Source organism: Ambystoma mexicanum, chromosome 7q (assembly GCF_040938575.1).
Source record: "Ambystoma mexicanum isolate Mex_15411 chromosome 7q, UKY_AmexF1_1, whole genome shotgun sequence".
Classification (NCBI taxonomy): domain Eukaryota; kingdom Metazoa; phylum Chordata; class Amphibia; order Caudata; family Ambystomatidae; genus Ambystoma; species Ambystoma mexicanum.
In genome coordinates, this window is record NC_090941.1 from 723,614,967 (window position 1) to 723,640,988 (window position 26,022).

Here is a 26,022-nt window from a genome sequence, read left to right on the forward strand (position 1 = left end):
AGATCTTGAGCTACCGAGACAGAGACCAACTTCGTAGGCTTGCTAGGGACAAGAAGGAACTGTGGCTGGGCTCCCAAACTATCCAGATCTTTCTCAAGTTCTCGGTGACAGTCCAGCAAGAGCGTCTGCAATTCTTCAGGGTCAAGAAGATGCTACTGGAACGAAACATCCAAAATGCAAAGTTATTCCCAGCTCACCTTTGCTTTCAGTTTCAGGGGAAGCTATATTTTTTCACTGTACCAGGGGAGGCGGTGAAATTTATCAAGGCCAAGATTCCACTTACTGGTTCAAACAATGAAGCTCCAGAGGATCGGTTGCCAGACTGAATGACTCTTTCCCACATAACAACTGTCGTCTCTGCAAGACACATGAGAGAATACTACTTTTTCTTGAAGGATTATCGCCATGTCGATATATGTGGCTGTGTCGTAATTTGAAGTTGATTCCACAGTGGCAACAGTAAGCCCCAGGACATTTTCTTGGTATTTGTTGATGTTAATGTTTAACCTTTGGGTTTTGGGCTATTAAACCGGGGTGGGAGATGGGTGGGGAGGGTCACAGTACACTGCAGGTTGGGGGGTGGCAGTGAGGATGGGGAGGGCAGCAGGGGAGGGCAGCAGTTTAAGCCTAGCATGGGAATGGGAAATTGGGGATTTGCTGGTTGAAAGTTATAAAAATGTCTTGGCAGACGGCATGTGAAGTTAGAGGGCGAGGACTACAAGGGCGCTAAGGGTGTTGACGAGCGAAACCAAACGTTTGATTTTAGGTGTGGTGTAATGCAGATCAATGTAATGAGTTGAAATGTCAGGGGGCTGGGGAATTTCATCAAATCAAGGAAAATCATGGCATACATGAACAGACCCAAAGCCAATATCCTCCTTCAGGAAACATGCTATGTTGAGTGTCTGTCGCGGAATAGTGTCCTCGTGGGGGCTGGAGGGAATAGATACTTCACCTCTTACTCGACTCACGGGGAGTGACGGCCCTCATCCATAAATCGCTGAAAATGACTGAGAGGCGGTATGTGATTGTCTTTGGTATTATTGAGGGAATCAAGCTTCTGCTTGTAAATACATATGGGCCGGATACTGACTTGCCACACTATTTTGATGCAATAGCCACAATACTGTACACTTATATTGGGGTCCCTATCCTTTGAGGAGGTGATATGAACCGATACTGGACCTGGGGTTGGACAGAACTGGCACTGCCCCTAGACCTCGGTCGAATCACATGGACGTCCTGGCTTTAAGGAACGTCTGGCGCTACCTGCATCTGCTCTCCCAGGAATATACGATCTATTCCTCAGTACACAACATGGCCTCGTGCATTGACCTTTTTTTTATATCTAAATCTCTTATGTGAAAGGTTTTGAGTACTGATATCCTTCCTCGTACAATATGTGAGAAACCTGAAGGTGTCTCTCCGACTAGTTCCCAGGGATCTGTCATCCAGGTGGGCAGGACACAGCTGTCACTATTGGATCCAGATCCTGGGGCTGGACTAGTGAGGGAGGATCACCTGGATGAGGGATCCTTGGGGAGTGGAATTGGGGCAATGACGGGTGAGATGCGGTATCCCCCTTCTTGTTATACCTTTTCCCCATCCTACCCCGTAGCATACTCTAACACAGTAACCCCCCCCCCCACCTTTTGCAACAAACGCTTTTGCACACTGCACAAGATGACAGACAAACACCAAGGCCATTTACCCGACTTGTCCCAATGCCAGGGTCAGGCGATTAACCTGAATCACATATACCGGACGGCCCTATGCCTTCCCCGTAGGGATAAAAGGTGGAGCATGAGAGCACCATACGAGCAAGGCAGGCCGCACGATGACGAGAGAGCCAACTCAGCAAGGCAGTTGAAGAGGAAGAGGAAGACGGCACAAATCAAGAGGACACCAAGGAAAGAAGTGACCTTGCCCTTAACAACAGGAGGAATCGTAAGACCACAAACAATAGCCAGCGTGTGTTGCAGCAGATATCAACGGTACACGGGCGCCTCCTCCGCTGACAGCCAAGCCGGGCAGAGACACGTGGCCCAATGGTACCGGCCTTGACTCCACAGACAAGAAAGTCTTGCAGTTTATCACAGCCAGTAAGTCGAGGGGAGAGCCGATAAGAAACCGAACTGCGTTGAACGAAAGTAGCAATCGGCTGATTAAAGAAATTGCAAAAAACGATTGATACGCAAAGGGGAAAGCCAGCATAGCAGATTCAAGCACCACATGGGTGCTCACTTGAGAAACTCTGGGCGATTACCCTGTTGTTGAACTACCGTAACCAGAAAGCCTTGGGAGAAAGGCGAGAAGGGGCTCAAAGTGGTCATACAGGGGTCTAGTAAAATCCTTTGTACTGTCAAAAGCCTTTAACCGACAGATGATTGTGAAAACTGAGGGAAGCGAATCCTGCATCGTAAAGTTGGCAAGAAAGTGTACCTGACCGAGGGATGCCGATAAAAGGGGGTGAAGTCTGAAGTCCTGATTAACAGTGTTTTGACAAGCATGAACCCGACCGAGTCAACTGTTTAAAAAGACATTAAAAGGTATCACCAAACTTGCAAGCTGAAAGGAACTTTTGTTTGTTATTTTATTAAAGACATCATGTCCTTGGAGGCAAGAGACTTTCTTTTTGGTAGAAAAGAGACTTAACCACCGAAGGCCCTGATAAGCTAAGAACGGAACTGTTAGCTCGTGCTGGGAAAGCTCGAGCGTGTCCTGTGCTCCAGAGTCCTATCTTGTCCCGTGCACAAAACCTGGTGAAGGGGGACCCGACTGCCGCATCGAGACGTATTATTTGTGAACACTTCTTTCTTTCCTGTGAACCCTATCCAACACTCTTTGTTTGTTTTTATCGGAAGGATTGGCAATAGGCGTTTTAGTATAAGCCCTTTTGTTTGCCAAGACGCCACTAGATCATAGCTTGCGCCCATATTAGATTTAGGCTCAGATTAAGCGTTTTTCAAGCCAAATATACAGTTTAATAAACACCCTTGGACTGTGATCACTTGTGTCTGTCTTTACTGTTGCCTCCATGAGTTCCTTACAACTATCTGACCATTCCCCCATTGTGCTGTGCTTTGTCATAGACAAGCCCTGTAATGCTTACCTGGACTCTGCGGGGACGTCTGGTTCTGATGCGTAGTTCCTCAAAGGTTGGGTGTATTCTTAGATGAGAATAGACTGGAATTTTCTGCAAAGGTGGATACAACAACTATTAATTCCTATATGACCTTAACACTACTTATAGGTCTAGGTAGAGGTTGATCCAGGGATGATTTCTTTATAGGATGGCGTACCTCAGCTCACCTGTGTTTGGTTTGTTGAGCTCTCCATACTGCTCTGGTGCAGGGGTGCTAGTTCTGAAGACTGAGGAGACTTGCAGTCGCTATTGGTAAAATCAATCTTGGTCCAACGGAAGTATGGAAAACTCAGTGAATGTAGGGAACTTATAAAGGGAAGAAGGTGCAAGTGGACAATGGGAAAAATAATTAAGGCCAGCAGAAATTAAGACCTAAAATGGGAACCAACTAGCAAAGATAAGTGGGCATGAGCTGAAATATATGGGAGGAATAATTATCTTGACACTGAGCTAGGTGTTAAATATGAGTTCTACTAAGGAGGGGCTTCGTATATTGAACTAGGGCTAGTTTGGAGTAACGGGACGTAATTCTTATACTTATTAAAAGTCTTCCCTGCACTAATTAGGTAGCAGTGCAGAGCAGACCAACACTCACAGGAATTGTCGAAAGTAAACACTTATAAACGGGCAGCAGCAAACTGAGTTCCGAGAAACTACGGAACTCTACTAACATCAGGCTACTAAGAAATATTTTTCAAGCCACGTCAAGAGACGGACTATATTGCTGCAGGTTTAGTATGAAGTCGGAAGACTTGTGCTCTCGTGCAGCGTAGCTGACGGTTGAGGGTAAAACGTTGCCACAGCTACGCATCAGACAGTCTTCGGCTCGGAGAGGTGACAGGAAACAGGACCGCAGGGCAGAAAAATAGAGCAGGCAGGGAACGGAGGAGACTGTGAGATGAAGGGAATTAAAAGCTGAGAGGAATTTCACCAGAAGACTAAATGGAAAACTGAAGTGCTGTAAACTGACAGGATGGGCGGTAAGAGTTACACTGCTTTAGCAGAAGCGACGCGAAGCACAGACTACTCAGTGGGCGGGGCTTATAAAGGGAGATGATCTAGAGGCATAGACAAACAACTCTTCACAAATCACAACCAACAAGACACCATATTAGGTGATCCGGTAGTGGAGAATTAAGCAACTGCAGGACCTGACTTGTATGTAGCCCAAGAGTGCCAGGCTGATGACCAACTCATCTGGGGAACTGAACTTGATGCCTTGCCTGTGATCATGACAGCCCTTTAGCCGGGGCAGATCATGGAGGTTAAAATCAGAAGCACTGGGAGATATGGTCTTTGAGGCTTACATTAAGGCAGTCATCGAGACCTTATTCACTTGAAGCACCGCGGACGCTACAACAATGGGCATTAGATGGGAGGCATTCAAGGTCTTTATCAGAGGCATGGCGATCTCCAGGGAAGCGGGTGTTCTTAAAATGAGGAGAGGCTTGCAACAGTGTGAAACTAGGCTCAAGGCTTTAGAGTTGGAGTATGTTCCCTCGCCAGACCCCAAGATACTGGCGCGAACGCAGGCAGTGCTGGAACAATTTAGGGCCCATGCTCTCCGCGAAGTTAGATATTTTGCGCAGCCGATTGCAGCTAGGAAATACAGTGAGGGTGAAAGACCACAGAGGACATTAGCGAAGTCATAATGAGGGCAGACAGAAATAGACTGTGTCCTGATGCGCAAGGGACTCCCAAGTGGGCAGACCAGGATATCCTTGAGGTTTTCCTGAACCTTTAAGGATCGTTATATTAGGTAGGACGGCACCACGGAGAACAGGCCAATCATTCTGTACTTGTGGTGTACCATTGTCTCGGCTGGATGCACAGGCTAAGGATGGTATAAATACTCCATTAAATGTTTAAGAGTTATTAACAGTAATCAGAGATCTTCCCAGAGGGAAAGCCCCCGGGCCAGATGGGTTAACAGCACCATTTTATCAGGAATATGGGGAGCTACTGGCCCCTCAACTGCTAGGGGTCTGGGAGGAATTACTAAATAATTCTCTTCTGCCTGAATCTCTAAGGGAGGCTACTATAATTGTATTTCTTAAGCCCACCAAACCCAGTAATGAGTGCAGGTCTTACTGCCCTCTCTCATTAATGAATGTAGACACCAAGTTTTTCGCAAAAGTGCTAGTTGAATCGCCTGCTCCCACTAATGCCACACATGATCTACCGCGATCAAGCTGGGTTCATCCCAGGCCGCTCTACATCCCTTAATATCCAACGTTTGATTACTGTCACGGCCCGGTTGAATACGGAATCCGAGTCAGTAGCAGTAACTATTGATGACCAGAAGGTTTTGAATATGGTCTCTTGGGAATACCTTCTTGTGATGTTGGATAAAACAGGACTGGGGTTGGTAATGCTTCGGTACATTAGGCTTCTATATGCTCGTCCATTGGCCAGGGTTCTCATCAATTCATGTGTTTCGGACCAGTTTAGGCTAGGAAGGGAGACCCGGCAGGGTTGCCCCCTATTATGTTAGAAATGTATATTGCGCATATCCATAGGAACCAAGCAGCAAGCTGCATCTAGGCACAGATCATATCAAGAATTGCACAACAGTGTAATATAGGTATTATGGATTTATATAAACAGATAGGTTTTCAGTTTCTTCCTAAAAACGACCATTGATTCAATCTGTCATGGATATAATGGAAGTAGATTTCAGGCCCGAGGGCCGGCCACTGAAAAGCGTCTGTCACCCCAAGTGGTTTTAAACAAGGGAATCGTCAGCAGGCCCGAATCCAAGGATCGCAAGCAGCGTGTAGGTATATAGATCTTAATTTTTGTTTTAAAACATATTTTTATTATTATTAACAGTTGGTGCATAACATTATAGCATTGCCTTGTGTGAAGGCAACATCACAAGTGAGACAATTGTTAAGAACCCTGACCATCCCCTCATTTTCACAAGATTCCCTCGCGCCAATGCAATCGTCTCCCATTGCCCCCTCCATCTGTTCACTCCCTGACCCAAATATAGCTGTGCCAGACAGGGTTTAAAAGTAAGGGCCAGTATTTGCAGTCGTACTACAGAAGAGGTGACCAAATCGTGTGGAATTGGTGAAGCTTCCCCTCCCTTGCTGCGGTCCCTCTCTCCGACACCATCACATCCCAAAAATTAACTAACCGACTATAGAATCATATCTGGGCCTTCCGGGGCATTCCAGTGTCGGACAATGGTGATGCACGCTGCCAAAGGCAGCTGTGTCAATAGTTTGGCGCGTGCCACGGGGGCAAACCACATGTGGAAATATGTCCCTTGTACCCCACAGTTCCTCCAACAGGTGGGGGGAATGGAGGCCTGAAAGTGGTGAATCTGTGTTGGAGGGTAGTACCATCAAAATAGGAGTTTTAGGACGCATTCATTGTTAGTTACGTATCTTGACGATGAATGGGCACTGGCCCAGATGTCTAGCCATTCTGTATCGTCCAGCTAATGGCCTAGGTCTGTTTCCCATCGGGGCATGAAGTCCGTCCTGCGGGGGGTTAACAGATCCACCCTCAAAAGTGTGTACAGTCTTGAGATGTCCCCCATGCCCATGCCCTCCCAGATTGTCAGTTCAAGCAGGCTTAAGGTGCGCGTGGCTTTTTGTTTTGTCTCAGGGTGTGTAATCCAATGCCGCAACTGGAGGTAGGAGAACCCGTCTGTCTCCGAAAGGTGGAATTCCCTCTTACCTTCTCAAATGTGCAGGGTTGACCTCCCGCCTATAATTGAGCCAACGTTTGCAGAACCCCCCACCCACCCAACTTCAGAATGCCCTCAGGGGCATACCCGGAGTAAAGGATGGGTTGCCAAAGATAGGGGAGAGTGGACCTATGCACCTGGGTATTTTCTTCCCTTTTCGGGTCTCGTCCCAAAATTGCAGCGTAACCTTAGTCGAAGAGAGGAGAAGTGGCCATTGTTTACTCAAAGTGTGTTAGGCAGAAACCTGTGCAGTTCCCTTGGGGACCACTGCAAAAGATTTAGGACTACAGGTGTTGTCAGTAAACCCACTTGGTAGCAGTCTGTACCACCCAGATTTACCTGGTAGTTGTGGCTGAGCAGACAGACTTCCCTCAAGAAGAGTTAGGCAGTATGTAAGGTATACACAATAGGTACTCAGACACAATAGCACAAGCAAACACTGACCAGAGCTTTGGTATCAAGGTATATAATTATTTATTTAAAAACACACTTATTGAAACACTCCAACACTATTATTGTAAATCACTCTAAACACAGTTACTATTATTATATATACATCCCTTATTCCTTATCAGACAAGTCTTAGTTAACACCACTTATTTACAGAGAGGTGAGCGCTTAACTATAGATGGCATTCCAATAAGTTTAACGAAAAAGGGAGGGAAAAAGGCAGAATGTAGGAAAATACACCACACTAATACTTAGGAACTCTTAAGCAAGGCAGGAAAGTCAAAAGTTACTTGTGAGCCAAAGTCCATAGGCCGGGCCCACTTTTGGAGAGAGCAGGGCACAAATGCACCCAAGATCACACAATGACAACAGGCTTAAACAGTCTTGCAGGGAGTTCAGAAAGGTTTTAGTTAGGTTCAGAAAAGTTTAGCCAGGGTGTCCCAGGCTAACCCAGGGTCGAAAGCCGGGGGCTAAATCTACCCCGTACAGTCGGTTGCAAGGGAAACCAGGCAGAACACGGTACCTTATGTGGAAAGGATCCTCCAGCAGGGGCAGTTGTTCCTGGCAGCGGGTGCAAGTCACAGCGTCGTCCAGAAGAAGAGAAGATCTCGACGTGGAGGAAATATGAAGGTCGTTGCACTGCCAGGGAAGAAACCAGCCGCAGAGTTTTTTCCGGTTAAAGGTACTACCCTTTGATTTGCGGTAGTGGTAAAACGTGGTATCCCGGTTGCCGGGGTGCTTGGCACAGGCAAGGCAGCCATGAGATGCTCCAGGAAGCGAAAAAGGAAGCAGACTGGTTATCCCCACCAGTCGAAGGAAGAAGACTCTCCGGGCTGGAGATCTCCTCTGTCGTTGGGAAAAGTGGTGAGACGGTTCAGCAGGGCTCCACCGGTGGTGTCGTCGTAGCACGTCGGCTCAGCTTCTCCCTCGTCGGATTCTTATGTCCTGTGGCGACTTCTAAAGTTCCAGTCCCCAAAGCCCTGCTTTTATGCAGAAAACCCCCATTCACTCAGCCTAGCTGTCACTCAAACAGGCTAAGTGGTGAGCCGGCCGGCTCACCACTTGGGCCAATCAGGACGGAGTGCAACTTGGGTTGCCTAGGCAACTCAGTCCAGGGTGCCTAAATCCCCCTCCACCCCTCCTAAGTACCCCGGACAGAGTGGCACCACTTTGGAGGGCTTCTGTGGAGATGCCCGCCAAAAAAGTGGAACAAAGGGCTCACCTTGGGTTGGAGACACAGAAGCGAACACAAACGCCATTTTAGAACCGAGTTCTGGCAAAAAATACCAACCGGAGAATTATTATTAAATAAATAAACCGGCGGTATGTTCGAGGCTATAGGAATTAAATAATTAAAGTTGCTAGCCTCGAACAATGGGAAATCCCATAGAGATATATTCGCGGTCGAATATAAAAAGTAGTATCCACTGCCACCACCCAAAACTCGATCAGGGGGGGACGGAGACGTGCCCCCTCGACTAACAGACCCCGGGGCAATCGAATTGCCCCAGCCAGTAGGTCCACAATATGATGGTTTGTACTGGTTCTGTTCAGAATTTGAGACTAGTAATGTCAATGGTGACTTTACATGCCCTGGGAGACAGTAGTCAGTCCCAGGGTATGGAGTCTATACTGGGGGGTCACTATGACACCCCTGGGTTACTGCACTGAGGGTGCTGTGTAACACACATCAAAAAAACCACATGAAGCCCTATGGAGTAAAAGACCCCATAGCCCATTAAACACATCTAGAGTCAAAGAAACACACTCAAATCATGTCCAAGAGAGAGGGTAAAAGAGTCTCACTCTTAGCAGGAGAAAAAAATAAACCCCAAAAATCCAGCAAAGCTGCTGGGGGACTCACTAGGTTAGGAAATTCAGCCTAAACAGAGAATTCTCCCTAACAAAGTGTGAGTGATGAATGGTAGGAAGTGGAGACGGAGAGAGCATTGAGATTGCTCAATCTCCATCCATTTTGGTGTTGGTACTTCAGATATCCACGTCATTAGATATGTGAGTTGGCTGCCTCCGTATATATTTCCGTAGTTTTGGTGCCCCCAGACCTCCCAGGCGTGCACCTCCCACCATAACTTTCTTAGGGATGCTAGCTTTTTTCCCCCGCCAAGTGAATCTAAAGGACTTTCCATTCAAGTTGGTCTAGTGCTGTTTTAGGGATAACTAACAGGAGGGAGGCACAACAGTACAGTAGGTGAGGGAGCAGGTTCACTTTTACGGCCGTGATTTGGCCCATTAAGGATATCTCTTGCTTTGCCCATCTATCTAAATCCTTTTCGAGCTGCTTGAAGAGGTTGCGGGGGGAGTTGGCAGCGTAGAGATCCAGCAAGGCTGTAAACCGGATCCCTAAGTATTCAATCGAGCTAGTGTACCAACGTATCGGGCACATGGGTTGGCAGGAAGAAATGTCTTGCAGTGTTAACCCCACCTCCCGGGCCACTGACTTTCCATAGTTTATCTCAAAGCATGCTATGCTACCAAAGGCCTTGAGTTCCTGGAGGGCCGCTTTGAGAGATGGCTGATCGTCAGAGTTGGTGTGAAGCACCTCATCAGCATAGAGAGAAACCTTGTGTGAGGTGTCCTGGGTCCCCACCCCTTGATCGAGCCGTTTCGTCAAATGCATTGGACTAATGGTTCCATAATAAGGCCGAAAAAAAAGGGAGGAGAGGGGGCAACCCGGTCGTGTGCCACATTTTAGGGGGGTTGAGGATGAGCGCATCTGGTTGACTTGTAAGAAGGTGCTTGGGGAGGAGTAGTTAGCCGTGATCATACTCCTAAATTGGGGTATAAAGTCGAACGCTTCTAATGTTAAGTGTAAAAAGGACCAGTCCACCTTATCAAAGGCCTTGGTTGCGTCTAATGCTATTAGGACAATTTTCCTGTTTCCCTGCGTGGTAGCTTCGTTGAGGCTCACTGCCTGTCTAATATTGTCCCCAGTTTTTCTCCCCATTATGAATCCCGTTTGATCAGCGTCGATTAAAGTAGGGAGAAGGGGGGCTAAGCGGTTTGCCAGCACCTTTGAGTAAATGTTAGCGTCAATGTTCAGAAGGGAAATTGGCCTGTAGGAAGCGCACTCTTTAGGATCTTTACCTGGTTTTAAGATCCAGATCGTAGATGAGGCTTGCATGGATGGGGTCACATTACCCACTGTACCAAACGAGTTACAGAGGGCCGCTAAGGGGGAACCAGCTGAGCACTAAAGATCTTATAGAATTTAGGGGAGAATCCATCCGGGCCAGGGGGTCTAGGTGTTAGGGCCATTATAACAACATCCACTTCCTCTTGTCGGATTGGGGCTTCCAATGCCTTCATGTGCTCTTTGGTTAGATGTGGTAGGGCCGCTGCTGCAATGTATTCCCTCTGCGCTAAGGTCGACCTTCTTGGATTCCACATAGTTTCTAAGAAGTGTGCTTGTGCCAGGTGAAGTTTATCCTGTTCCCCATAGTGGGTGACTCTGCGTCGGTCTTTGAGGCCTATGATAAAGTTCTGCTTTTTAACCTGTGCCAGTTTTCTGGCTAGCAGTTGGTTGGCCTTATTGCTTTTCGCATAATAGCCCTGTTTCACCACTGTTAGGCAACGTGCAGTCTCCTCGGCGTAGAGGGACTTCAGATTGTTCCGAGCAATACGAAGGGCAGAAAGAACTTTGGGAGACCAACTCTACTTGTAATTGCTTTCAATCTCCGAGATTTCCTGTTCCAAAAGCTCTCTCACTTGTTTAATTAGTCTGTGGTAGGCTGTTGTCACTCCTTTTCCCCACTTAGCAAGCCCTGCCCACCTGGTGCCTTCCTGGTTGCTGCTCTTTTTCCCCCACTTAGCAAGCCCTGCCCACCCGGTGCCTTTCTGGTTCCCCCTCTTTTTCCCTACTTAAGGAGCCCTCCAGCCTGTTTTCCTTTGCAGATGGGAAGCAGGTGCAAGTGGATCTTGGTCACCTGGCCTAAGCCCCGGCCACACGGTGCCTTCCTGGTTGCCGCTCTTTTTCCCCCACTTAGCAAGCCCCACCCACCTGGTGTCTTCCTGGTTGCCTCTCTTTTTCCGTACTTAAGGAGCCCTCCAGCCTCTTTTCCTTTGCAGATGGTGAGCCGGTGCAAGTAGATCTTGGTCACCTGGCCTAAGCCCCACCCACTTGGTGCCTTCCGGTTTGCCGCTCTTTTTCCCCACTTAGCAAGCCCCACCTAGTGCCTTCCTGGTTGCCGCTCTTTTTCACACTTAGCAGGCCCCGATACCTGGTGCCTTCCTGGTTGCTGCTCTTTTCCCCACTTAAGGAGCCCTCCATCCTCTTTTCTTTTTTAAGTTGGGGAGCAAGAGCAAGTGGACCTTGGTCACCGGCCTAAGCCCTGCCCACCTGATGCCTTCCTGGCTGCCGCTCTTTTTCCTCACTTGGTAAGCCCCGCCCACCCGGTGTCTTCCTGGTTGCCGCTCTTTTTCCCCCACTTAACAATCCCCGCCCACCTGGTGCCTTAATGGTTGCTGCTCTTTTTCCCTACTTAAGGAGCCCTCCAGCCTCTTTTCCTTTGCAGATGGGGAGCAGGTGCAAGTGGATCTTGGTCACCTGGCCTAAGCCCCTCCCATCTGGTGCCTTTTTAGTTGCTGCTCTTTTTCCCTACTTAAGGAGCCCTCCAGCCTCTTTTCCATTGCAGATGGGGAGCAGGTGCAAGTGGATATTGGCCACCTGGCCTAAGACCCACCTGGTGCCTTCCTGGTTGACGCTCTTTTTCCCCACTTAGCAAGCCCCGCCGACCTGGTGCCTTCCTGGTTGCCGCTCTTTTTCCCTACTTAAGGAGCCCTCCAGCCTGTTTTCCTTTGCAGCTGGGAAGCAGGTGCAAGTGGATCTTGGTCACCTGGCCTAAGCCCCGGCCACACGGTGCCTTCCTGGTTGCCGCTCTTTTTCCCCACTTAGCAAGCCCCACCCACCTGGTGCCTTCCTGGTTGCTGCTCTTTTTTCCTACTGAAGGAGCGATCCAGCCTCTTGTCCTTTGCAGATGGGGAGCAGATGCAAGTGGATCTTGGTCACCTGGCCTAAACCCTGCCCACCTGATGCCCTCCTGGGTGCCACTCTTTATCCCCCACTTACCAAGCCCTGGTCATCTGGTGCGTTCCTGGTTGCCGCTCTATTTCACACTTAGCAGGCCCCGCTACCTGGTGCCTTCCTGGTTGCCGCTTTTTTTCCCCACTTAGCAAGCCCTGCCCACCTGGTGCCTTCCTGGTTGCCGCCCTTTTTCCCCCACTTAGCAAGCCCTGCCCATCTGGTGCCTTCCTGGTTGCCGCTCTTTTTCCCCTACTTAAGGAGCCCTCCAGCCTATTTTCCTATGCAGATGGAGAGCTGGTGCAAGTGGATCTTGGTCACCTGGCCCAAGCCCCGCCCACCTGGTGCCTTCCTGGTTACCGCTCTTTGTCCCCTCTTAGCAAGCCCTGCCCACCTGGTGCCTTCCTGGTTGCAGAGCTTTTTCCCTACTTAAGGAGCCCCCCAGCCTATTTTCCTTTGCAGGTGGGGAGCAGGTGCAAGTGGATCTTGGTCACCTGGCCTAAGCCCCTCCCATCTGGTGCCTTTTTAGTTGCTGCTCTTTTTCCCTACTTAAGGAGCCCTCCAGCCTCTTTTCCTTTGCAGATGGGGAGCAGGTGCAAGTGGATATTGGCCACCTGGCCTAAGACCCACCTGGTGCCTTCCTGGTTGACGCTCTTTTTCCCCACTTAGCAAGCCCCGCCGACCTGGTGCCTTCCTGGTTGCCGCTCTTTTTCCCTACTTAAGGAGCCCTCCAGCCTGTTTTCCTTTGCAGCTGGGAAGCAGGTGCAAGTGGATCTTGGTCACCTGGCCTAAGCCCCGGCCACACGGTGCCTTCCTGGTTGCCGCTCTTTTTCCCCACTTAGCAAGCCCCACCCACCTGGTGCCTTCCTGGTTGCTGCTCTTTTTTCCTACTGAAGGAGCGATCCAGCCTCTTGTCCTTTGCAGATGGGGAGCAGATGCAAGTGGATCTTGGTCACCTGGCCTAAACCCTGCCCACCTGATGCCCTCCTGGGTGCCACTCTTTATCCCCCACTTACCAAGCCCTGGTCATCTGGTGCGTTCCTGGTTGCCGCTCTATTTCACACTTAGCAGGCCCCGCTACCTGGTGCCTTCCTGGTTGCCGCTTTTTTTCCCCACTTAGCAAGCCCTGCCCACCTGGTGCCTTCCTGGTTGCCGCCCTTTTTCCCCCACTTAGCAAGCCCTGCCCATCTGGTGCCTTCCTGGTTGCCGCTCTTTTTCCCCTACTTAAGGAGCCCTCCAGCCTATTTTCCTATGCAGATGGAGAGCTGGTGCAAGTGGATCTTGGTCACCTGGCCCAAGCCCCGCCCACCTGGTGCCTTTCTGGTTACCGCTCTTTGTCCCCTCTTAGCAAGCCCTGCCCACCTGGTGCCTTCCTGGTTGCAGAGCTTTTTCCCTACTTAAGGAGCCCCCCAGCCTATTTTCCTTTGCAGGTGGGGAGCAGGTGCAAGTGAATCTTGGTCACCTGGCCTAAGCACCACCCACCTTCTTAGCCCTGCCTCTTCCTTCCTACTCCTAGATCAAGGGCATCTCTCGCCCGGGCGTCTGACCTGAAGGGCTGACAAAGAAAAGTGCAATTCCTGTTTGGACCAGGAGGACCCAGGGTCCGAATCCCTGCTCAGACAGCAGGTAAGCATGCATCAACATGTGTTTACTCCTCCCTGTCCCCACAGGCCATCCCCACCCTTCTGGTCCCCCCATGATGGTCTCCTGTGCCCGTCCCTTCTCGCACTCAGGTGCTGCCTGTTTTGCTCAATTCTTCTACCCTGCTCACCCTCCGCCCCCGCCCCCAGCCTACTTCTGCAGGAGTCTGTCCTGATACATTCTGATTTCACCATCACTGTCTTGTGGCCAATGCTGGATTTGACTTTTATGGACATTGATTCACGGTGAATCACCCTTTCTCATGATGGCCCTGAATCATGCTGTTCCCATCTTCCTCTTGTATCCAGGCTTGCAACATTATGTGTTACTACTAACTTCTGCAATTGTATTCGCTCTCACCTCTTGCTTCTCCACTTTTTCTGACTGCTTCTTCTGTGTTCTCTTCTCCTTTCCCTTTCTCCCTTTTCCTATCTCCTCCCCTTACTTTCTTCTATGCACTTACTCTATCAGAATTGTCCCTGGACCTAGCATGATAGCAACCTTGTCTGTCTTCTCCCCCGCCCTTTACTGTCTTTTTTCCTCCCCCCCAGGCACTATCTGAAATATCGTCATGCCTAGTATGATAGTCGCTTGTTTTGTTCCTCCCCTCCCTTTCTGCATCCCTCTCCCTCACCTTTTCTCTGGCTCTACCAGAAATGTTGTCAGGCCGAGTACGATAGTTAATTTCACATCCTTACTGTTCATGGCCTGTAAGAATGTCATTGTTTTTTCCCTTGTTCCCTCCCTCGCTTTGAAACACATTGTGTATAGGCGCTATATAAAGAAAAATATCAGATCATAGGTGGGGCAGGAAGCCAATCCTCTGTGATGGGGCGGGAGCACAGGCCATGAGTCCAAAGGGGCAGAGTGCTTAGCAGGCGGTGGATTGACCATTGTGCAAGACAAATACATTTGTTAGCACTAGCGGTAGGCCCAGTCACAGTGTATTTGCGTGTTGGTGTAGTATTTATAAGGCCCCTCCCAGGCTGCAGGGGGGGCCCATTATGCATTCCCACACTGCTACAATGTCGTCGGGCCAGTGGCCTAGTGCTCCTCTGCGTGAGTCCCTGTGACAGGCGTTAGGGTGAGGGATCAGCAGTAGCTGAGCAGCCCATCAGGCCTCGGATTGTGTAATCCAGTAATTGCTGTGGAGCCCACCGCCTGCATTGCGTGGAGTGCATGCGGACCGCCTGGCAATACATGGGGGGGTGGGCCCACTCACCGATGCTCCTCTCTACGGCATGCGTCTCTTACCACAGCTACAGCAACATATTGTAGTTGTTCTGACAGGGCCAGGCTGGTGTGCCTCACCGTTGCACGGCTCACCAGGGCGGCAGAGGGTGCGCTGCGCAAGCCCTCATTCAGGAGCGTACCTGGGCACACCGGAGTAGACCCACGTCCAGTCCTGGGGTCCAATCACTAAGCGTTGCACCGGGAAGGCAAAAGCAGTGGAGCCCGCTAGTCAATATTTCGCAGAGATCAGCTGCGTGGATCAGCTCCTCCCCTACAGCGAACGCCAACAATGCCGGCGCTCATACAGCACACAGCAGCCTCCAACAAACTGCGTCCACGTCTCGTTCTCCCGGGGCAGCTGGACGTTCGGTTTTAGCATTGGGCGGTTCCTGGTGCACATAAGAATTCATATGAGATGGTTACAACGGAAACCCAGCAGGGTAGGATGTTCAGTCTTCAGGATGTCGCCCGCCTTCTCTAGAGCAGCATCAAGTCATCGCCATCTTGCTCGGGCTCTCGAGCGCCCCCCACCCCGTAGATCCATATGTTGTGAAAGTGTTTGGGCACATCCAATCTGTCCGTTTGGGGAAGAATGTGTACGGTTGGTCAGAATCTTCGGCAATATGTACCTCTGTGTTGAAATGCTGACTATTTTCATTATCCGATAACATGTTAATAAGTTGAGTGGTGGGTAGTTTTACTTCGTTTACTGTATTGTTATATTGCTATTTTGATCTTATTGCTTTTGTATTGTACTTTTGTTGTTCCTCCAAGTGCAACTCCTAACAGGTTTTTACTTTTATCCTTTGCCCAATTTTGGTTGCAGGTTATTTATTTATTCATTTATTTTATCTGCATATCTCACTATGACGCTTCCTACAGTAAGGGTGCAGAAGAAGGCGACTGACACACAGGTAGCATTGCTATTGGCATAAACCTTTATTATATCAGAAATAAAGAGAAAACCTACCTCTCCCCAACTCTAGAGGGGGTTCCCTACCTCAACTAAAATACTAAGGGGTCAGTGAGGATGTCCTTGTTAATCAAGAGTCTACCGTCCTGTGTCAAAAACCTACTTCTGTCCCTTACACTAATAACTAAACTAATTAAGTAATGGATCTTCTTGGTCCAGAAGAATGGCACCCTTCTTCTGACAAAGGACAACAATTACCTCCTTTCCCAGGTCTCAATGCCTTTCCAGGGCACAAAACAGTGTCCCAAATTGTAAAGCAGTAAAGTTCTCCATTGAAGCTCAAAAGGTAAAATTACAGTTCAAACATTAACATTCCTTATTGCCCATAGTTGATTCCTCACTATTAGGTTTCTGGAGAAAGCCTCCCTTCTCCAGGTATCTTGTTCTTAGTGTTTTCACAATGCCGGGGGGATGACTCCCTTGTCCTGACTTTCATTGGCCTTGTTCTGACACTCTCTTGGCTTTTACTTTCACAGTTCACAACACCAGGGGGAATGTCTCCCTTCCCGTGGCCTTTTTCTCTAATTTACTTTACAGTTCGACATCAGAGGGAATGTCTCCCTTTCCCTGGACTTTTCCCAGGTTTACTTTACAGTTCACAACACCAAGGGGAAGGTCTCCCTTTCCTTGTCCTTTTCTGACACATGTACTGCCACGAAGAAGATGGCTTGCAAAAGTTCCTTTAGTGTTTGGCTTTGGCAGACCTGGTTCCCTCTCCTGTCAGGCACTGTCCCAAATAGTAAATTGGTATGTGAGTAGTGAATATAGTGCAGTGCCTCTGCCCTTAGAATTCATAATAGAGATTACATTTAGCCTATTCTTTTAAGTTATGTTCTCTGTCAGTATTACGGCCTGGCAGCAGAACCCAACAATGACTGCTATTGGCTGGCTAGCCAGTACATTTCTTGTTAAGTGGTGGTTATGTTAGGTTGATTGTGCCCCACCTTGTTAGGTTTTTGAATTTTTACATAGGATTTCAAACAAGTGGTTAGTTAAATTATTTTTTTATCATTGGATGTGTACCAATAGTTTATAGTGCTAAGAAAGAAAGTGTCAAAATACTCTATTTGGAGGCACATGCATTTGTTTCGCCTTTACCTGGGCTTTCTCAAGGCACAACAATTTTATATATACAATATTAATACTCGTTCTGTAATCCTATAATCACAATCTGTTGTAAGATTTCCATAAACATATACTTCAGTATAGTGTCACAATTTACAGGCATAGATGGTTCATATACTCTGTTCTCTCATAGTTTGTGTGTGAGCATATTCCTATATCCAGGCACAATGTATTTCAAATAGCAAATTATTATGTAAGCAAGATAAGTAGCTCTATAATGGTATCTGACCGCATTAATTTCTACTGGGAATTTAACCTTAGGCATATCCTATATATTTGAACTGGTTTGCAGCGTTTCAATGTATTTTCCGATTCATTAAGTCGGAAGCAGAGCCAAGACTGAAAGCTGCAACATAGCTGGCTTTGCAGTGAGTGACAAAATAGAAGAGGAAATAGCATATAGCACTCTGATTTTAGTTCCACTTTCAGTTATTGCCATTATTGGAAAATACTGCAATGGCAAAACAGTTTTAATGGACAGGGAAATAAAGGGTGTGCAACATTTATTTGTTACACAGCAGGATATATAGAGCAACTAAGGATTGCGTGGCAGAGGTGTGTGGAGATTTAGAACAAAAAAAGCTAAGCAAGTGTTTCATATGTAGGCGCTTGGCAAGAGCCAATGTGGGAAACTGTAGGCAAAATACATCTGGAGCTGCTCATCATCTAGCCTGTGAATGGAAAATAAAAAAGAAAACACAATGGTGGGAACACTGTGGTGAATCAAAAAGGGTGAGTAGCAGAATGTTTGGCCAAAGAGACCTGCATGTCATCTGAAATTAGCACAGGTCAGCAGGGCCTGGATGGAGATTGTGCTGCAGAAATACTGGACAGCAATAACCATATTGCGGGAAAGATTCCCAGCCATTTCAATAGCACTTATCTGATAAAACAGGGAACAATTGAGGGAATGTACAAAGGAGGTTGAGCAACCTCCTCCTTGGAAGAGATGGCTGATGTCTACCAACCACAATACCTTATTGGCAACATGTCAAAAATCATGGATTTAGAATATCGCTCAAGGCAGAATAACATTCAAATACTGGGACTGCCGAAGGGGACAGAACTGGGCACCATGAGCAATTTTTTTTGAAAGAGTGCATTCCCAAGCTATTTCAGGACAAGGAGGCTCTGCAATGAATACAGATGTAGGAGCTGTGATGAATCGCTGGAATTTGTCCTTTCTCCCAAGGGGAGCGCCCTGTGAGGCTAGTGAGGTGAGCCTGCTGCACAATACCCTCCCTAGGGATAGAGGCAAGTGGGACCTCACCGGGAGAGACTCCCCCTTTGCGGAAAAGAACTAAAGTTCTTGTGAGGAACTCCATAGAGAACATACCAACACCATCTCTTCCAAGATGTCCTGTAAAGATGCATGCGAAGAAAATATCAATATGCACTATTGTCAAGAAGAAACTGCAACTGTTCCTTTAACTAAGAAATCCTCATTAACCGAGATGAGGAGGATGACCTGTGGAGGAGAAGCGAAGTTTTGGAGGACACAGAAAGGACTAAGTAACTGCACCAGCGAAGTACCGCAGTTACGTAGCATATGAAAGTGGAGGAGCCAGCAGAGAAAGGAGAGAAGCCTGCGAGTTACGAATTGGCTCGCACGTCAGCGTTAAGCAGAGGCTGGATGCTCTGTGTCCACAAGTTGTAAGAGAGCAGGTACCCACGGGAGACGGGTGGAATCTCGTAAGAACGAACAGGAGAGAAGTACCGTTGGATCCAAAGCATCCTAGAAGCAGCAAAATGAATGAGGGAAAGAGTGGTGTTATGACCACAAAAAATGAGTGGTGGACATGCAGCCCCATTAACAATGCCAATACCACTCCAATGAAACAGAATAATCTGGCACCTGGGAAGCCCGAGAGCTTTGAGTTACGGTGGTATAAAAGAACAGACATGTGAAGGAAACCTCAAAGACCAACTTGACGAAGTTGACAGACAACCAGGAGAAAACAGAGAACCAGGTGACGTTTTCCCTACCAGTCACAGGTAACAGGCAAGACGGGAGACCCGGGAGGGGGCCGCAGAACCATTATTGGAACTCGTCCCAGTGTGGAGAAAGACTAGAACAGTAAAAGCCAGAGAAGTTAATGAGAATCATTATTGGAACGCTCATACTCAAACCAGTAAAGAAGAAGAGTATACCACTTTGATGTGTAGAGAAGTTAATGAAAATCGTTACTGGAACAGTCATACTTGTCCCGGTGAAAGAGAAATATCCAGTTAATATCCAGTAGTGATAAAGAACAACTGTTTTGGAATGTTCATATACGGGTTAATCGGGAGAGACTAACAAAATAAGAGAAACCACGAAACAGAGAAAGTATAAAAGCCTCTGGTGGATAAAAGTATAGGACACTATTGTGGCAGAGAAAATTACTGCAGTCAAAGACGGTAGGTTAGGCCAATTCACAAAGATCTGGACTCCATTTTTGGAGTTTGATCAAAACTTCCCAGCGTTAACATCTAAACATAAACAGGTGAGCCAATTTTTGAAGACTTGGTGAAACACTGAGGTCAGAACCTATCAGGGAAGATATGGTGGAAGTATCTGCGGTCCATATAATGTTGTACAAAGGATCTGTAATAATTCTTTACTTTGTTTTTCTTTTTACCTTTATTCTGTGAAATGATGCTTATGTAAAGTTTTCCATGAGTACAACCTAATAATAAATAGTTTTTTTTTTTTTTTAAAGGAAAGATTTGTCACTATCGGGCAAACCCTTCAGGGGGGGAAAGGGAACAGTATCATCGATAGAAAAAGTCAAAAGGAAGATAAGAAAAGAACAGAAAACCACAGGCCAAGAATAGAGATGGGAAAACCACAGAAAGTATTGAATGAACTGTGTGAATTGATGAAAGTAGACTATTTGAAGATAACATATTGGATTAAGTTTGCAAAAAGCAAACAACAGGAGAAGGGAGTCATTCTCCTGTCCTTAGGTATTAGGTTAGTGGTAGGGTCAGAGAGGGTTAGTTTGGACGGTGGACAGATTAAATTAAGACTAAACTGACGACTGACTAGCAGCTTAGCTAGTTTTGTTAGGTTGGGGCGCCTCAAAGGATAGGGAAAGTTAGACCTTTTCCCTTTTCTTTTAATAAAGAATTCACTAAAATGAATCATCAGAGTCTGCGTCCTTCTTCTGAACCACCACAGAGCACATCAAACTTTCTCAGTGGCATACATCTGTTCTGCTCCCTAGGTTGGTGATGGTACGGATGCTGAGATACCAAGATAAACTCTCTCAGCTGTGAGAAAACAAGGCAAGATTGACAATGGCAACATAATACCCTTTTCCCACAGGCATTTTGGTGGAGATGCAAAAAAAGCAAGAAAAGATTTGATGAAGCTAAGAAAATCATCACGGTAAAAAGGTATCTCCTGCACTCCCTTGCCACCTGCAAAAGTATGAATTAATATCAAGTGCAAGAGACATTTCTTCAAGGATCCAAAGGAGGCCGTCCATTACAGCGAAACATTGATTTAGAAAGGGCTTCTTCCCCTTTTTGTTTTCTCTTGTACAGGAGGTTGGGGCAAGGGTGGAGATGAGACGGTGAAACTGGTGGACAGCTGTAGGAAAAGCAGTGTTACTATACAAGGCAAGTCAGCGATTATCCGGGTATTTTAGTGATGGAACACTATCTTTCTATCATTTAAATCCTCTGCTGATTTATAATACAAGGCCATTGGCAGTAAATGGGTGGGTAAATAAATTGCATCCATGAGAAATAATCTACCCGATAATCAAACGTGAAGCCCTTGCCATCAAATGGGCTGTGTCTAGGATTGGGTATTATCTAACAGGAGACAAATGTTTAAATAGGTGATAGGCCAATGTTCCTTTGGTCCAGATGGCCAGGAACTAAGACAATAATCCCCGAGTCTTGAGATGGTTCTTGGCTTTACAACCCTTTCGATCACTGTTCACGAGAACTAAACCAGCTTAATGTTGCCTCCTTGTCAGATACTTACTAGTGTCTGTTAATTTCAGAGCTCCACCATCAATATTAGAAGTAAAGAAAATCCCTCCCACAGACACTGCTGCTACGCTAAGGAGTGGGTGAGAAGCTGTGTGCCTATGCAGCGCCATAAACAATTTTGCAGAGCCTCCAAAGCAAGCACACATAGCAACTCAGAAAACCCGTAAACAACCAGTGACCGAGAGGGGAGCAGGACCCACCCAGCCCTGATCCACTTAGCAGGAGACCCCATGGAACAGGGTCCTGAAACACAAACAAACAGTGTCCTCTCGGGTCATCCTCTGCAACCAGGGCAAGCCTTGAGGGGAGGAGTATTGGTTTGGAGGGAAAAGGACTAGTTGGAGGGAGGGGCAGTGCGAAGGAGGAATAACACTGAAAAGTGGAGGAGAATACTAGGAATGTGAAAGGCTTCGGCGGGACAGTGGAAAGGTGATCAAGTAAAGATGGGAGAAGGAGCGGGGAAACGTAGGGGGGAGAGAGACTACGGAAATGAGAAAGTGAACATGGATCTTACATGGTGTCCGAAAGGCATGTCCCCAAACCCTTTAAATCACCAGCAACTGGTAAGGATAGTTGGGAAGTCCCTTATGGAGTTTAGACAGATAGGGCCCAGTGACTTTTAGTGCATTAGTGTTTTAGCATACTAAGGAAGAAACAAGTGCTAATACTAACCTGGGGAATAAGGACGTCTGGGCTTGGGGGGGGGGGAAAGAGAGAGAGAGAGAGAGAGAGAGAGAGAGAGAGAGAGAGAGAGAGAGAGAGAGAGAGAGAGAGAGAGAGAGAGAGAGAGAGAGAGAGAGAGAAAATGAGAGAGAGAAAATGAGAGAAAGAGAAAGAGAGAAAAAGAGGGAAAGAATGAGAGAGAACCGGAGAAAGAGAGAAAGAGAGACCTAGGACCCACAAGGATTTCAATAAAAACCCTGAATTGCCTCTGCGAGTGGGAGTGATTTTTGTGCCATCTGTGAAAAATATATATTCTTAACAGTTTATCCTATAGAAAACAATGGTTAGTATTTTCCTGAAAAGACAAGTATAAACCATTCAGCCATTATAGTGCCTTACCTGACAAAGGGATTGTTTGCTTGACAAAAGCTTCTTGTTAATGTCGTAGTCCGATCCACCTTTATGGGGGATAATTCGATAAAACTCAGACATCACCGGTATTATAGAGGCCACATTTTCACCTTTATCCAATGCAGTCCTCACTTGCAGCAGAATTCCTTCAGCTCTGCTCACCTTTGAAGACACAATATTGATTGATTAGGTAAGAGATGCATTAGCCATTAGACATCTGGACTTTAGGACATTAGATTGGATGATTTTAGTTGCTATGTTAACAATGCTATATTTACTTCTGGCATTTTACTTTGGTCCAGAGGCAGATATAAATTTTCAGGACAATTAAGTCAATCAACTTGACATACCAAGACCCAACTTTGTTACATCATATGAATTGAGGAACTGGTGAGAACCACTTAACTGATACGCACCACAATGGAATCAATTATTTTCTTACTCATTAAATCCCCAATTGATTCCACATATTTATGATTATATATCCCTTCATAGAACGAATGATGTGCTAGACACAATTGTTGGACAGTAATGTGAATTCCAATTATTTCACTTCATTATTGTTTATTACTGCATTTGACATTGTTTTCAATTTTGAAAAATGTATCATGTTTATTGACTGTATATATCAAAGCCTTAAAATGACCAGAAGGTTGAAACATGTGTCGGCAACCTGGAAACAGTCAAGCAATTAATACATTGCAACTGCAAACAATTTCGGACAAGAAAGACATCATTGTCTTGCGTCTTAGAAATCTTGAAGTGACAAGCGCACAACAGTGAAAGTGTATTCATTGACGATATTGATTAAATTCAATCTTAACTAAGAACACTGAATCTATCCTTCCATTATCATATGGCAAACTGTTGAAACATCAGCACCGTGAATAATGGGTTTACTTTACTAATATATATTATAGCAAATGCCAGCAGTAGGTGTTTCAATTACCACGTGAAGCCATACGGCATTGGGTCTATTGTGCAACTAAAAACTGCTCGAACACATGTTGTTTATTTTTTCTCTCGAACTCCACCACCAAAATGTAGATGGTGGGTTAGGTTCACGCAATATTGGTGGTGGTAGGGTGGGGACAGTTTAGTGAGGGGAGAGTACAGGGTGTCTCCCTCCACATTCTGTGGTAAACAATTCAAGAAAAGAAAATGAGCAAAAGAAATTCGAGCAGCATTTTTTTTTTTTTAGAAATAGACATACATCCAGCCATGCTACATGTGGATTTGGTCAATAAAATTCCAACATGTGTTTATGGCACTTCATGCAGGATTCCACCAACCTCAAAGCACTATAATAACATGTATGCTGTCCCCTAATACTCAATCTATTGATCAGTGAAGGGCTTTTGAAATGAAGCAAGTGTTTACCTTGCTAAGATACTTTATTGACATAGACTTGCAAAGTGCCAGAATGGTCATAAGTGCCAGAACGGTCATAACACCAGGGGGGCGCAGAGCACATAAGATAATATACTTAAAACATGATTATATTAGAAACACTCACATCGTTGAGACTGAAGCTGTTCACTGGGCTACGAAGAATATGTTCCAGGTGCCCCAGCGCTTCCACCCAGATCAATTCGACGAATGAACTGATCTCCGCGGCCACACTGGTTGCATTAATGGCATCTTGAATAATCAGCTGTTGAGAAAGAAATCCATTATTTTGAAGTAATCTTAATATTTTTCTTACTTTTGGCATTATTTTAGGCTTGGTACTCCACCACTCCTTCTAACTTCCCCAAACGGTTACATGCCCCTTCCAATATCCACCAGCATGAGTCCCATCCTCAGCCATTGTCAAAATACTTATCAATTATTGTTATTTTTCCTTTCCACTCGGGGCAGTTAATGTTGCACTGTACTTAGAACAGGCCACAGTTATCTATATATACATATATTAGTGAAAGTGTGTTTGTATGTTTGGGGTTGGCTCCAGTCCCATAACAGTTGGTGGGCTGACATTTTGGCCCAAGGTCGGCATACCTGTCTGGGGTATACTGGCAATGGTAAAATATGACCAACCCCACCCATTCGCCCTGCACAGGGTGGAGGTCTGGGCCTCTGCTACAAGTAAAGGCGATTTCGAGAGATTGCTGATTTTGCGATTGTTGTCTCCATCCCCACAAAAATTGGTAGGCTGAAACGTTGGCAGAGATCGGCATACCCGTCTGGGGTGTACTGGCGATGGTAAAATCTGACCAACCCCACCCAGTCGCTCTGGGTGGGGTCCGGGCCTCTGCTATCAGTATAGGCGATTTCGGGAGATTGCCGATTTTTTAATTTTTTTAAAATAGGAAGTTATAACACAATAAAAAATACACAAGGCTATAGCAGACCCCCATGTACATGTCAGCTACAGACCCGTGCAACGCCGGGTGGTCCCTCTAGTTGGTTATACAGGGACAGCCACTGTCCTCACCACCCTGGACCATTTACTTTGTTTTGTGGGAGAAGCCAGGTGCCTCTAGACAATTAACCTTGATCAGTTTCCTTGTTTGCACTTTGGGGTCAGTTACTCCCATATAATATCAACATTGTAATCTAGAGATGATTATAAAGCATGTCCACTCGATTAGTACAGAAAATGAGCTTACCCTTTTTATGTGTAACCTTTGCACTTTTGCAGAGTGTCTCCATACGTTTTTTATTACACCTTTTACTAACACTTTTCCTGTGCAAAGCCCTTGTGTGTATTAGCAGTTCCAGAAAATTACAGTCGTGTTTTGGTTTGTACAAGGCAGGCAGTGACAGAAACGGAGTTTAAGCAAACTGGTATTATTTAGAAAGTAGTCAGCCTCCTTAATGGGCAAATGTGCATCTTCAAACGAACCCCCCCGCCCCTGCCCACCAACTACCGTAGATTATTTGTGCTCTGCTTCCAAATTCTTGAGATCCATGCTGAAACTTATAGCTGTTTTGCCAGTCATGGGCTATCCTATGTAGCTGATGTTTAGAAAGGTGTGCCACATTATTTCCCATCTGTATTAATTATGGTCAGGGCTGCCGTACTGCATCGTTTCAGTTTGGTATCTCTAAACACGGATGTATACTGCTGACATTGCAGTAAAATGATTACCAAAGAAAGGCTTCCCTGCTGACAGTAATCCATTTTAATTTTATTGGATGCGTTTTTAAAGTGTGAGGTGCCACCATGCAGTGGCATCTGGGCATGGCAAGTTAAGAGACAATGAAATGCATGAGCAGAAGCGAAATGCCAGATTCTGCAGTGTTTCATTTGTTAAATAAATGAATGAATGAATGAATGAATGAATGAATGAATGAATGAATGAATGAATGAAAATAAAAAGAATATGTGCCAGGGCCCAATTATATTCTAGCACATCTTGATTGTGGGTATTTTCAAGAATCAACATTCATAATGAGCAAACACATCACCCATTGATTACTAATAATATGCAGCAAGTTATCTTTTAAAGAATGGTAAAAAGATTTCACGTAGTGTTTCCCATGTCTGCATGCCATTGTATTGAGGCACATTCATTTGGCAATTCCCACTCGTCCAAACATATTTAGGCTTGTGCTTTGCTTTCAGAGTTTGCATTGTATGTTGAAATCAGAAGCATCCTTAATTCCATGCATGTGGCATAGGTTTTCCAAACCACTTTATCACAAATAGGATT

General features: G+C 46.4%; 1 protein-coding gene across 7 annotated transcripts in view; it reads right to left on the reverse strand.

Moving 5' to 3' along the window:
* Nucleotides 1–26,022, reverse strand: part of PARP4 (poly(ADP-ribose) polymerase family member 4) — a 2,748,946-nt gene that overhangs the window by 2,312,723 nt on the left and 410,201 nt on the right. For all 7 annotated transcript variants that reach the window (XM_069639202.1, XM_069639198.1, XM_069639200.1 and 4 more), the window contains exons 8-9: nucleotides 23,883–24,020; nucleotides 22,355–22,528 (exon numbers count right to left, since the gene is read on the reverse strand). In XM_069639202.1, the coding sequence (XP_069495303.1) occupies nucleotides 22,355–22,528; nucleotides 23,883–24,020 (312 nt within the window). The remainder of the gene's footprint in view (nucleotides 1–22,354; nucleotides 22,529–23,882; nucleotides 24,021–26,022) is intronic.